This window comes from Abramis brama (assembly GCF_963993115.1).
Source record: "Abramis brama genome assembly, chromosome: 22".
NCBI lineage: Eukaryota > Metazoa > Chordata > Actinopteri > Cypriniformes > Leuciscidae > Abramis > Abramis brama.
In genome coordinates this window covers 10,442,709-10,457,954 of record NC_139984.1, presented here as the reverse complement: position 1 = coordinate 10,457,954, position 15,246 = coordinate 10,442,709, and the positions used below count along the sequence as shown (strand labels likewise).

The 15,246-nt window shown below is 37.1% G+C and overlaps 1 protein-coding gene across 1 annotated transcript in view; it reads right to left on the bottom strand.

Annotated features, from left to right (window-relative positions):
* The window catches only part of samd10b (sterile alpha motif domain containing 10b), a 76,970-nt gene that overhangs the window by 31,440 nt on the left and 30,284 nt on the right, over positions 1 to 15,246 (bottom strand). The window contains exon 3 of the mRNA XM_084097976.1: positions 546 to 714. Within this exon, the coding sequence (XP_083954102.1) occupies positions 546 to 714 (169 nt within the window). The remainder of the gene's footprint in view (positions 1 to 545; positions 715 to 15,246) is intronic.

Below are 15,246 nucleotides of genomic sequence, written 5' to 3'. Positions count from 1 at the left end.
TCTTCCTTTTTCAAGAATGACTTCAGTGCCGTTCTTTGTTCTTTTCTCAAAGAAAAGTTGAACTCCAAGTCTTCCAGAGTCGCGGCCAAAGCCGATTCGAAAGACCGCTGTTCGCCATCAGCAGCTCTTCTTTGTTTTCAAGTAGCAGGGAACCGTCACAACTCTGTCGTCATTATGTTAAGCCCGCCCACCGACTCTATACACGATGTGATTGGCCTGACTAGAGTTTGGGTTTTCCAGCTCGCAAGCCAACGGAGAGTTGCTAGACGACACTGGCTGCAAAATAAAATTTGCTGCCGCTAGGGTGCGTCTAGATTTCTAGGCTAGTTCCATGTGGCAGTATCTCAAAATTTGCACAAAGATAGGTAGATATAAACATAGCTAATGATTCCCTCGCAAATAAGACATGACCTATGCATGAACTATATCAAGTCTATACAATATCCTAAAGAAGTTTTCATGTCTGAAAAACACAATTTTGAAATCCCCTGATATGTGCAAGTTATCCAAACGTGTACTGTGTCATGAAGAGAGCTGTGCTGTACCTGTGATGGCGTGGTGAGAGAAGGCCTCCACGTAGGTCAGGTAGTTGTGAGGACAGTGTTTCTTCAGCCACTTACACACGTCCTGCTGGGTCCATAGCACTACTGGTTTGCATAAGCTGGAGAGCGTTGGGCTGGTGTGGTACACAGTGAAGGCCTCTCCCGGCTGGATCTGTGGAGTAGGGAAGCATCCTTATCAGTGTATTAGTGTGCATGCTAGGTGTCTACACATCTCCAGTCCATATGCTAACCGGGAAACACTCCCACCAGGCTTTAAACTCGAAAAAAGTACAAAAAACTACAGATTGGATTAGTAGGCAAGAAGAATGTGAAAAAATGTTTTGCTTTCATATCTTCAGGGTGTACTTACAGAGTACGTTTTTCTTTGAAAGCGCTAATTAAAACAACTAGCGCTGCATGCTTCTGTGTAAACAACGCTCTTCTAATTACACGCACACTTTGTTTTGACTGCCGCAATGAGCAGAAAGATTCATCAAAACACACTTTTTATGGCTCTCTGCTGCAGATTCTTGCACAGCGGGAGCTGTGATTAAAAACTTTTACTAGGATATATATCGTGACTACTACACTATAGTAAAAGTTTAAAACTTACATTGTGGAAAGTGCCTTGGAACTTGGAAAATTGGAAAACATCAATAAGTCACAATGTCTTATTTCTAAGGGCTGTCAAAGTTAACAAGGAAATGATGGAAGTATCTCTGTAAAGCCTGAAATGGGAAAAGAAAATTAAATTTTACATTTTAATCTCAGTTGCCAGCCACTCGATATAAGATGATATTTAAATGCTTAGTTTTTGTGATCAACGTTCTGTAGTTTTTATTGTGGAGGGAAAAACAACTAATGCAATGCCATGATTCTAATGCTAATGATGGTTAAAATATATTAAAATAAACATTCCCCAAAAGCCTGATTGATTATATTTGAGACTCACATTTTAACATGATTTAAAAAAAAAATGTATGTATGGATAATCAAATAAACCTCGCTTCAGTCCAGTAAGTGTTCATCTTGAAATATTAATAACAATATAAAAGATATTCTTGTTTACTTTTTAAAAACCAGTAAAGATTTCACAGCTAAAACATACGTGAACCACGACCTGAAGGGCGACGTTTTTACAAAACAAAATTTGCGTATCAAATATGATACAGTAGGCTTTATAACCATTTACAGAAAAGACTACACCGAGGACTGCTGCGACTGCCATTATTTGGTCAAACTTTAGTTTAGGGTCCAATTCTTACTATTAACTATGACTTTTGCCTCTAAACTCCTTATTACTGCTTATTAATAGTTAGAAGTTGTTAAGTTTAGGTATTGGGTAGGATGAAGGGATGTACAATATGGTCACGCAGAATAAGGCATTAATATGTGCTTTATAAGTACTAATAAACAGCCAATATCCTAGTAATATGCATGCTAATAAGCAACTAGTTAACAGTGAGAATTGAACCCTAAACTAAAGTGTTACCCATTATTTAATAGTTGACAAACTGAACATATTAATCTGAAAGCACTGAATTATTAAGGTGTTTGCCACATTTACTGTTGCTCTGTGAAAGGTTCGAAATCGACGTGATCGACTTTTGCTTGAGGGTGAAAAAGTTTCCCATGCAAATTTCACAAGAATTTCTTTCGCAAGAAAACAGAAATCTGCTTGGTTTGAAAGTGACTTCTGTGTGAGCTGTGCTTCATACTTCACTACATACTGACAACAGACAATGAACCGAAATTTCGCAATTGTGAAAGCAATACTATCATTCCTTCAAGAAGACAGTGTGTATTGACTATGGTCAGTCAGAATGATGGCAACTCTTGTAGCAAAGAAAATATTTGTTGTCAAGAGCTGCAGGTCACACATTAATCAACACCTAATGTCAAAAGCCCATTTTCACTCAGGAAACATACAGAAAGAGACAGGTATTGACTTTAGTAGCAGACACAACAAAACAGGGGAAAAAGAGAGTGAAAAAAATGACTGATTCAGACATTTTCAGAGTAAGTGAAAGATGGCTCAAATACAGGCTGTGGAAAAGGCTGAAAACATGATTCAGGATGAGAAAAAAGAAAGTCAAACACATAGACGAAGCAAATTAAAGAAAAGCATAGGCAAGAAAAGCAAGGATTTAAATTATAGAATAAAATATAAAAGAGAAGTCATCTAATCCTATGCATATTATTTCTCTGTGTAAAAGGATTCATATTTCTGCTGGTATAGGTACTTTACATGAACAGAGTACAAAGGGATAGTTCACTCAGAAAATGAAAAGTCCGTCATCATTAAGACCCTCATGTTGTTCCAAACTTGTTTGACTTTCTTTCTACTATGGAACACAAAACTTGTTTGTTGTTTTCTTTTGTTCATACAGTGGAAGTCAATGGGCTCCATTGACTCCAATGTTGTTTGATTCAGAACGTTCTTCAAAATAGAAGAATGAACAGAAGAAAGAAAGGTTTGAAATGACACGAAGGTGAGTAAATGATGACATATGACTCATATATCGGTGAACTGTCCTTTTAAATGAACATCGAAATTTAAAAAATCTAAAAACTGTAATACATTTATACAGCTTAATGTATTTAAATTGAATAAGTGGATTTTCTGACCCCATTGGAAGATATTTTTTTCTCGTTTTAAGCTTAAAGGGATAGTTCACCCAAAAATGAAAATTCTATCATTGTTTACTCACCCTCAAGTTGTTCCAAACCTGTATGAGTTTCTTTGTTCTGCTGAACACAAAGGAAGATATTTGGAAGAATGTTTGTAGGCAAACAGATCTCGGTCCCCATTGACTACCATAGTATATTTTTTTCCTACTATGGAAGTCAATGGGGACCGAGATCTGTTGATTACAAACATTCTTCCAAATATCTTCCTTTGTGTTCAGCAGAACAAAGAAACTCATACAGGTTTGGAACAACTTGAGGGTGAGTAAACAATGATAGAATTTTCATTTTTGGGTGAACTATCCCTTTAAACTCACTTTATTTTGATTATTTTTCATCTCATATTATGTCATTTTGAATATCAAATAAATGCATCTTGATTTAAGAATGTTTAGATATCTGTACTGGAAAACAAGGGAAAAATACTGAAAAAGAATATCATTTGATTTACACAGACATGTACGCTATTACACCTTCATGCTAGGTTAAATTAAACTATATGTATCTTATATAACATATCTAATAGTTCTCACAGATTTGTGCCTTTAATATTTAAATGTCCAAAGTGTACCATATTTATGGAAAGTGCAGGGAAATGAGAATGAGGATGAGACAGAAAGCAAAGAGGATCTGGTGAGAACCGCTTCACCATCAACACCTCCTCCTCCCTCTCGCTCCCTCTTTCCCAGCCATCCATCACCTCTATCTCTTCCAAGCCAGCCTCTGGGCATTAAACAGCCACCCTTGAACCCATGAGACCCGATTCTGTCCAGCCTGAAACATACAGTCATTAATAATACACAGGGGATTGAACCTGTGAGGAGAGGGGCGGCCCAAACTGGGCGGCCATTTTGTGAGATGAGTCTCAATGCTTCTCGCCGATGCATGATTGGAAGAATAGTCATGTCCTCCTTAGCTATACATATGTATGCACTACACTGTTCGAAGTTGAACTTTCTATTCATCAAAGAATACTGAAAACTATTAAGCAGCACAAGTGTTTTCAACATTGATCAGAAATGTTTCTTGAGCATAAAATCAGCTTATTAGACTGATTTCTGAAAGATCATGTGACACTGAAGACTGGAGTAATGATGCTGAAAATTCAGCTTTGATCACTGGAATAAATTACATTTACATTTAAAACTGTAATAATATTTCACAATATTACTGTACTGTATTTTGATCAAATAAATGCAGTCTCAGTGAGCATAAGAGATTTTTTTCAAAAAGTGTATGCACAAATTATGAGCATATATATTATTATTGTTGTAAATATTGGGTTTAAAGTCCCCCTGTGGTGAAAATCAAGTTTTTAATGTTGTTTATAATTTTATGTTTTTAATATGCTTTAAAGGTAGGGTATGGGATTTGCAAAACGGCTGGCAGATTTTGAAAATACACAACTCAAATGGTCCTACCTTCTTTCCTCCAACGCTGGCCCTGACTCCACCCATTACTCTCTCTCTGTCTCTCGTGGTCACGCACGCGAGGGGGGTGGGGGAGGGGGGTATGGTACGACCGTTTGATTGACGAACTTATTGTCCAATGATTCTAGGTGGTCTTGGAAATGATTGGCTGGAGTTGTTCGAGTCCTGCCCGTTCCACAGATGATTAAATTGCTTAATTTTCATTTCAGTGCTTCTAACTCAGTGGCTGTAAGTGGGTTAGGAATAGGATTTCAAGTGATTTTGAAAAAATGGACAAAAAAGAGAATCACATACCCCACCTTTAAGACAAACCATGTGCAAATTCATAAGTCACACCCATAGACTGTAAAAAATATGGACAAAGCATCTGTGACGTCACCCATAGACTTTCTGAAGAACGGTTTTGAAGCCGTTTATGGGGGGTATGGGCGGCGCCATCTTGGAGTCACTCAGCTCGCTCTGCTACTCCGGTTATCTCTGTGTATATTTTAGGCAACGAAATATGTTATAAAACACCATACTAACTCTTTTCGTTTTCATTTAAAGAAATCTTAAACATTATAGCCACACAAATGTGGTTCAGGCAACGCGTATTGATTATATTCACTGCACATAACGTTTGCCTATTTATAAAAAAACAAAATATAAAACACAAACCTGCCTCTTTTCATTTTAAATATAATATAAAAATATTAAACATTTTAATATGGTCCAGGCAATATGTGCATTTGTACTAAACAACAGATTTTGCAGTAAACAACTTTACAGATCATCTTCGTTGTATTAAAATTTAAAATGACAAAACTCAAACCTGTCTCTTTTTGTTAAATTTCACTTTTATCAATATTAGCCATTATAAAAGTATAAGTGTAAAGGGTACAAGAAGATATACAAATAAAGCAAACAATTCAGTCAAACATACAAAGTCAGCGCTCTAGTCTAACCATACAACGGTAAAGTTAAATAGCTTATAAAGTTATGAAACTTCCCCTCCTCAGCCAAAACGATTGGCCAGGGAACAAATGATAGATTCACGAGACCAAAAATCGCCCATTAGATATAGACAAGACGAATTATATCTCATGTTTAACCACTACAGAGACGCCAGAGTCCGCGGCAAACGCCAGAACGACTAGCCGAGGAAAAGCTGTACCAGGCGGGGTACTTGAACGCCGAGCGCCCGGTCATCGCTGGATCTCACAACTGGATACAATTTTCATAAATCTTTAAATAAACCACAGATTTGAGCTTTAAACAACTATTCTCGCCTGAAAAACTACGCAAATAAAACAGTAGTATTATATTTCAACTGTGTTAAAAAATGGCGCTTCTTATGTTGTCATTCTCCTTGGCGCAGCCTAAGCTGTCAATCAAGCTGTCAATCAAAGTTAACCACGCCCTTATTTGTCATACATTTTATATCTAAATACGATATAAACTAACGAGTCAGAAAAAAATTCACAGCCCTCATGGTTGTCAGGCACTCGGAACCTATCGAAAAATACAATAAAAGTCCATGGGACCAACCTGTAAAAACATGAATTTATGCTGTGAAAATGGACATTTTAACATGGGGGCTATGGACATTTGCTCCCTTTTGGGACCTCGACCTAGCGGATTTTCGATGTATTGCAGTTTTTCGCACTTCCGGATAGGCTTAATTTTTCAGATCAGAATGTTGCCGCTTGGTCACACCATTGCTGACGCTGAGTATTTTCTCTTTAAAACTGCAGTGAATCACAGACAGTCTCAAAAACGCGTTTTGAAATCGCTGGTGTTTCTGACGTCACAAACTACCTTGTAACCAATCACGTCTCGAGGGGGGCGGGCTTAGGCATATCATTAACTATGACCGCTCTGAAGCAGGGGAGTCTCAAGAGAAGTCAGGTTATCCCAGTATATTTTTCTGTTGATATGAAAAATCGGCTACATTTAGCAATATAGCAGGTGAATTATGTATATGATGTATATTACGATGTTATGATGAACTATGTGCGTTTCTCCACTGACACTCTGGGTTGTTCAAAGCATTTCTAAGGATGCTGGTTTTAGATTTTTTGCATCTGTCTGACTCTGAGATGGAGAATGAGAACATGTTTGTGTGAATTTAGCAACACATCATTAGCTGTTTGATAACGTAGTCAAGACAAAGGCTAACCATATTAATTACTGTTATGTGTCCGACGTCGTAGAGAGCGATTCATAAACGCATCACTGTTCTGATACATCGACTTGTAGACAAGAGTGTGAGTGAGTGGAGGCAGTGCTTATTTGCATATTCATGGATACGCGTATACTACATGAAGCAAGGGTGTAGAGTTCAAACTATTTTAAGGCATGAGAAAAAAAATTCACAGGAACACAACGTTTAAATATGTCATTCTGCTGATCAAAGATGAGTTTTAAGGGATAAAATGATTGACTACAGACTATAGACAACTTTAAATAGTAAAACCAAAATACAATCCCATAATACCAGACCTTTATAGTATATGGACTAAATTCATGGTCATTTGTTGTCATTTTTGGAGCTTGACAGGTTTAGAATGATATAAGGGTGAACTATTTCTTTCAAGTAAATGATTGTATCAAGTTCCCGTGGGAGTTTATGAAGTCTAGTCAATACATGAGCGCTCTACCAGTGTATCCAGTTCTTCTGGCTCATTATTTCATGCCTTTTTACTTCATATTTCCTCTAGGGCTCATGTTCTGAACCTCTACTATAAATTCTTAATAAGTGTGATTAATATGTAGATTATTGAAGTAAAATCATCCGAGTCTCATTTCAATTTCCCCTCAAAATGTCTCAGTTGGCCACAGAATTCCTTTGTATGTTTCTTCATCCCCTTTCCGACCTCCAAAATCATTACTTTTACTTTTCTACCAACTTTTTTCAACTGTCCTCTAAGTCTCTTTCATTTATTCTAAATCTCTCTCTCTCTTCTTCCTTTACTGTCCTGTATTTCTCTCGGTCTCGCTCCTGGTCCCTTTATTCTCCCGTTGGCATATGTTCTTGATGTCCTGGTAGTGAATGTCTGATTTTACCCACTGGAGCTGAATCGGGGATTACACTTAAAGGCATTGACGGGTGACATCTCTTTAATATTCCACCGGCTCCTCCTGTCTTAGAGATCGTTTTGCTCTTACAACCTCAGATACAACCAGAGATCACAATGAGTTAGCCGGCTCAGTCTGAAGCACACAGTGAGTCTGTTAGCATGTAAATAGGTGATGTCACACTGACCTTGTTGTGCTGCTTGTTTTTTGACTTAAACATGAGATTCTGCTCGTGTTTCCAAGTGAATCCACTGCTTTCTGCCTAATGTTTTCCTGCCTGTCTCCAGCTCATTTCAATTTAGTTCAATTAATTTCAGTTCATTTCAGTTCAGCTGACCTGATATAATTTAGCTGAACTGAATTCAGATCAATTCATTTCTATTCAGGTCAAATCAGTTAAATCGTTTATTTTAGTTAATTAGGGCCCAAGCCCTGAAAGGGCGAAGGCCCTATTGTTTTCGGTAGGATTATTTATTATTATTATTATTATTATTAGGGCCCAAGCCCTGAAAGGGCGAAGGCCCTATTGTTTTCGTTAGGATTATTATTATTATTATTATTATTAGGGCCCAAGCCCTGAAAGGGCGAAGGCCCTATTGTTTTCGGTAGGATTATTATTATTATTATTATTATTAGGGCCCAAGCCCTGAAAGGACAAAAAAAGGACACACTAAAAGCCTCATATCTTCTAAAAATGCAATTATACACCATTTATTTCTATATAAAATTATACAAATATCAGAACTATACCCATTTTATTCTTTTTTTTTTGTTTGTTTGTTTTCAATTTAAGAATTTTGTTTGAGTTTATAAACAACCAGAATGTTTCAGTCCAAAAACTAGATAAATCATGTCATGTCATGGATTGCTTAAATGTATTTTTATTTTTTTATTTCGTTTTGGCTTGTTTGTAGTTATTTTTTTATTCTTGTTCCGTTCTGAATATCGTTACATTTAAAGGATTTGTTGTGGAATATTTTGAGTGTATCATAAAATCAGAATAATTCTCTCGATTTAGTGATTCCCTAGTTATCTTTTTATTAGATTTTTTTGTTGTTGTTCTAATCAGGTCAGGCAAGTAAAATTATCTGTGTCTTGTCCCTAAAATGTATATACACACACACACACAGTATATAATGTATATATATATGTGTGTGTATATATATATATATATATATATATATATATATATATATATATATATATATATATATATATATATATATAAAAATATAGCTGCGAGCAGCGATGAAGGGCCAAAGCCGGCGGGACCACCACCCCGGTGCCTTTAGGTAACTAAAGGCACCGGGGTGGCGGTGCCACCGGCTTGGGCCCGTAATCGCTGCTCGCAGCTATATTTATTATTATTATTATTTTTCTTACGACTATTCAGGCACTTTTCGGGCCCTTAACATGCTCAAAAACTCTTGAAACTTTGCACACAGGTCAGAACCCGCGGCCATCAGGGCCGGGCTGAAGCTGGTACCCGGGCGTGGCAGGGGGGCTCGACAGCGCCCCCTGGAACAGCATCCGAACACTTGTCCATAAATCAAACACACTTGCATGTAATAATATGAAATTCGGTACACATATAGATCTCATCGGGCCAAACAACTGCTCTAAGTTTTACGCCAGCCCAACAGGAAGTCGGCTATTAAGGGTTGTTTGGAAACGCATGGTCTGGTATTTGAAACACTCCTAGGGAATTCACCCGATCGCCACCAAACTCGGTGTGCATGAAGTCAAGGCATTGAGGATGAAAAATTGCCAGGGGATTTTTGATATCTTGAACGGTTTGGCCGTGGCGAGGAAACGAATTTATGGCGAAAAATGGAAACAGGAAGTGTGTTATAACTTCTGCATACATTAACTGATCTTGATGAAACTTCAGCAGTGTGTTCGTTGTAAGAGGCCGATCACATGGATGTGACTATTGTGAGTCAAAGTTATAGCGCCACCAACTGGCAGCAGGAAGTGTGTCACTTTCAAAATGCTTTGAAATCACCCTCTTATTTTTACCCGATTTGCTTCAAACTTTATGTGTATAATGTAAACGCACGGCAGATGTAGACCTGTGAAAGGATTTTTGATATCTTTAAAACTGTTGCCATGGCAATGCATTGAACTTTAATATTATTTTTTGATGCTTTTGAGACTCTTAGCATGCTTGAAATTGCATGAAACTCGACAGACACATTACATTTATTACCTAGTAGACATGTGTAAAGTTTCAGAAATGGGCGTGGTGAGGGGCTCAGTAGCGCCACCTTTAGTCAAAAATGGGGGCTTAGTTTTTCCTAGAGTCACAAAACTCGATACGTATATTGTTCTCATCGAGCCGGACAACTTTCTAATTTACAGTAATTAGCTCTGACCAACAGGAAGTCAGATATTTTGGTTTGAATGTGGATTTTTGGAGAATTCTCTCTCTCTCTCTCTCTCTCTCTCTCTGTATCTGTGTCTCTCTGTGTGTGTGTGTGGGGGGGGGGGGGGGGGTGTGGGGGATTTGTCTGTTAGGATAGATTTGCTTTTATAATTGTTTTTCAAGGTTTCAGGGGCTTTTGGGGCCCTTAACGTGCTCGAAAACTCTTGAATCTTTGCACACAGGTCAGAACCTGCGGCCATCAGGGCCGGGCTGAAGCTGGTACCCGGGCGTGGCAGGGGGGCTCAACAGCACCCCCTTGAATGGGGTCCGAAAACGTGGTCCATAGATCAAACTAGCTTGCATGAATTAATATGAAACTCGGTACACATATAGATCTCATCGGGCCGAACAACTTTCGCACTCTTAAGTTATACGCCAGCCCAACAGGAAGTCAGCTATTATGGGTTGTTTGGAGAACGCTTGCTGTGGAATTTGAAACACTCCTCCTAGAGAATTAATTCAATCCCCATCAAACTCGGTGTGCATGAAGTCAAGACATTGAGGATGCTAAATTGCGGACGGATTTTTGATATCTCGAACGGTTTGGTCGTGGCGAGGAAACGAATTTATGGCGAGAAAAGAGAAACATGAAGTGTTATAACTTCTGCACACATTAACTGATCTTGATGAAACTTCAGCAGTGTGTTCGTGGTAAGAGGCCGATCAGATGGATGTAACTATTGTGAGTCAAAGTTATAGCGCCACCAACTGGCAGCAGGAAGTGTGTCACTTTCAAAATGCTTTTGACAAAAGTGGGGGGGTTACTTTTACCTACAGTTTACCAAACTTTTTCAACATGATGAAAATACATTAAAGATGCTAAATTGTGAACGGATAATACATATCTCAAACGGTTTTGCTATGGCGAGGGATTAAAGTAATGTCAAAAATGGAAACACTAAAGCCCTCATATCTTCTAAAAATGTAATTATACACCATTTATTTCTATATAAAATTATACAAATATCAGAACTAAACCCATTTTCTTTTTTTTTAATTTAATAATTGTTTAAGTTTAAAAACAGCCAGAATGTTTTTTTTTAGTCCAAAAAATAAATACATCATGTCATTCATAGTGCTATACTGCCCTCTTGTGTTCAAAATCAGGTAGGCCTATTGTATCTATATAAAAATATACTAGGTATGTGACAGTGAGAATATTTTACCACCAGTTAATCAACGGGTTAATCAACGTTAATCAATGTTGTGGAATATTTTGAGTGTATCATAAAATCAGAATAAGGTAAGACAAGTAATATTTTCTGTCATATATATATATATATAAATATAGCTGCGAGCAGCGATGAAGGGCCAAAGCCGGCGGCACCGCCACCCCGGTGCCTTTAGGTAACCTTTAGGTAACCGGCTTGGGCCCGTAATCTCTGCTCGCAGCTATATTTATAATTTATTTTATTTCAGTTTGGTTCACTTCAGTTCAATTCATTTCTATTTAGTATACAATAGTGCATGTCAGATTAAATCATAAGTCATTTTAGTTCATTTTATGTCAGTTCAGTATAATTTATTTGACTGTAGTTCAGTTCATTTCTATTGAGCTGGGCTCAGAATAATTTAGTTCAGTTAATTTCACTCCATTTCTATTCAGGTCAGTTCAATAATTTGTTCAATTAAGTTAAACTTCAAATCAGTTTATTCCTAATTAGGTCAGGTCAGTTCAGTTTGTTTCACTGAATTGAATTCATCAGTTCAATTCAAAACAGTTAGGTTGAATAGTAGATCCATTAGATTTACAGTAACATTTAAAGTAACTAAATGTTACTTTAGTAACAAGTAACAAGTAAATTTAGTTCATTTTAGTTCAGATCAGTATTAGTATGTATGTGCCAATCAGAGACTGTAGTAACTGCATCATTTACATCTATTTGTTTACAGCCATCATTTTCCAGACTGAAAATTGATTTATTTGTTATGATTAATTTCAAGTATTTAATGTAAACTATTGTTTTTATGGTTAGAAAAGATAATTAAGGTAAAAAAGAATAACGTTAGTATAAATCTACTTCTACAGGGCAATTTCTTTTATCTGGAACATGTACAGTATCATGTTCAGTGGTTAATTTCTGAGTTAATTAGCTCTCTATTCATAATCTTTCTATTTTACATCCTTTAAATCTGTGTTGCTCTTCTGTTCATCCCTCTATCTGGTTATGTCGTCCTTCAACGCAAACATAATCTTTCATACAAATAGGTAAACCTTCACTCCCGCTTGTCTCTCCATCTCTCTTTTTCTCTACAGACATCCTCCAATCCCACAATCCTTTGCGCCAGAACAGCTTACATGCATAAAAACTCAATGATCCATCTCAGCCTGGTGACAACTGACTGATTTGAGACTTCAGATGTGGCTTTGCATTCATTATGAGGTTTCAAAGTGTCACCACAACATCTGTTCACATATGCAGGGTGAGAAAACAAACTCACAATTCGGAATCATCTTTCTCATTTTTATTGGCATTCATTAATTCATCCGAGATTAACTAACAACTGCTTGCTGATGTGAAAAAATTGAGCTATTCAGCCTACTTATGGCAGGCTGGCTAAGTTTGCTGACTTTTGGTAATCTGTGTGCTTTTCGAAATTGTTTTGTGCCGCTGATGGGGTCGGTAACCTTCACAGTAATGAGGAAACTAAACAAATCTGGAGGCCAATCTCCTCTGGCTGTCAGCCTCAGGTATCCTCATCACAGCTCTGCTTTAATGGACTAAACTCACTGCATGCTAAACAACATTTGTATGTGCTCTGGCATTGTTCCCGTGAAGGAATCAGACAGTTTACTTCTTTTCCTCTTCCCATTAATCCCATATTTAGTCTGTCTTTCTCACTCTCTCGTCCTTTTCATCTGTAATGTCATGTGCGTATAAGACTTTACACCAACAGAAATTCAACTGTACTTCAGAATCACACATTCACACAGCAAAAGCAGCCAGAAGCTATTCACTATCAATGAAAGTTGGCAATTTCTGGCAACATGACCGATAGCAACCACAGCTTGCAAAAGTTTCTGGGGGGAACGCAGAATCATTGACATTTTTTCCTCCCTTTTCATTTTTTTTTCATCGCCGTGTCCCTAAAGGGGCTCAGCAAGCAATAGCCGTCATTTCACCGTCTAGGTTAACCATAGACCCAATATAGTCTGGTTATGAGTAACACACTTCTAGACAAACTAACCTTGAATTTGGTTACATGTCAAAAATAACTTGAGATATGTACGATATTCCATCATGTAAGCAAAGTAAACAGTGATTACAAAGTGTCTGGTTTCATTTCTTCACTCATTTCATTTCTTTGTTCTATAATTGATGACGAGTCTATTCTTGGGCTCTGGTTTAGACATCTATTAAATTTTCACTAACAGGCCAGATTTTGCCTTGTATTAGCCTAGACGTCTGGGCTGTGCTTGGACGGCTATTAGACGTCTTTTAAATGCAAAATTGCTTGCATCCATTGCTGAGGTATTATTAGGGAAAACATTCTTGTGAGATGTTGTATTCAAGTGAAGGCAAAATAGGCAAGATAATGTTACCACTGTTCTATTAGATTTGTTTCAGCCCCTGTTCAGGGAAATATTAAAGCTACACAATGTAACTTTTGGCCTTTATGTATAATATAAAATGGCATGATGTGACACGGACGGGCGAATGACGCATGTATATGTAATTTCCCATGAAATCCGTCCAGGAAGATTGAAACTATAAATCATTATTATAGGTTTATTAAAGTGTATTTGGGTAAAGCAATGACAAAGTTTGGAAGATTTAATATTAATAAAAAATTATCTGTAGCATAGGTTTAAAAAATGATGCATGAAAAAGTGCAACAGAAATGATTAGCATTCTACGTGAGTTTGATTCATGCAACGATATTCAAGAGCTGTGCAGACTAGAATTTTGATTGTAAGCTGCAAGAAAAGGGATTACTAAAAATATCTTATTTTATTGTTAATATATTCAATTTGTGATCATACATTCAAAAGCTGTGGCCAGTGGTGCCAATAAAAATGTTCATCCAGCAGAAGGAGCGCCCACTAAAATCACAATTACAGCCACCTGGTGATGTGTGAATACCCCATAAGGATTTAACTGTCCTCACTAAAGGCATCATTTATCTGCATTGTCTGAGTACACTGAATAAAAAAACTGGGGTAGGTATAGATTTACTTACAATACATATAATTACAATGAGATGGCAAGTAATACATTAAATTAAACTTGAAATTTTGAAGTAGAAAGACTGAAATAGTATTTTTTACGATGGCTGAGAGAGATCAACGCACTCAAGTTGGACTATAGGTACTATGTGAATATTATAAGATTTTGCACAATTTTTTTTATCTTTTACCAAATCCTCACTCTTCTTCAGACCAGATAATTTTTACCAGCTTTGTTAGAAAACCAAAATCACTCCTCAAATTTTTAAATATCTTCTGAAGAATATGTTTCTTAATGAGCTTCAAAACAACAAAACAAGAACATCTTGTAGTAGGTAATTAAATAAACTGCTTGTGAAACCATTCTCGTACATAGTTCATTAGTCATGGTCTTGGTCGTCCTAATTATTTCTATCCTTGACAATCTTGCCAACAGCAAACTGACACTTTTGCTCACCTTGAAATAGCAAAGGTTTATCATTCCCTCACCAGTCTTCAGCCAAATACAGTAAATTAATGTTATCTTTAACACAAATCCCATCAGCAAAACTCATTTTCATGCCAGGACTGGCCCCATGAGATAAGCCGTGTCAGAATAAGCCACAACATAACCTCTTCCAAAGGAAATCATTTTGCCGCTCTAACTGGACTCTATACCCACAACCAATGCCAAGAGCAATCATGTGTAATGGAAGTTTAATCTAAGAATATGATTTGGTAATGATGGGATTAATGATCACCAAGTATTTTCAATCACGGTGTCATAATGTCATTGGAGACTTGGCTTGTGAGACAGCCAATTAGACAGCAGGACAGCTTGACTTCTGCTACATGATTACACACATTCTTCATAATACCAGGTTGTGTGTCACACATGGCTGTAGGTGATATGATATAATAGTAGCATATTAATTGTTATTTATGGATGTTAAAAGA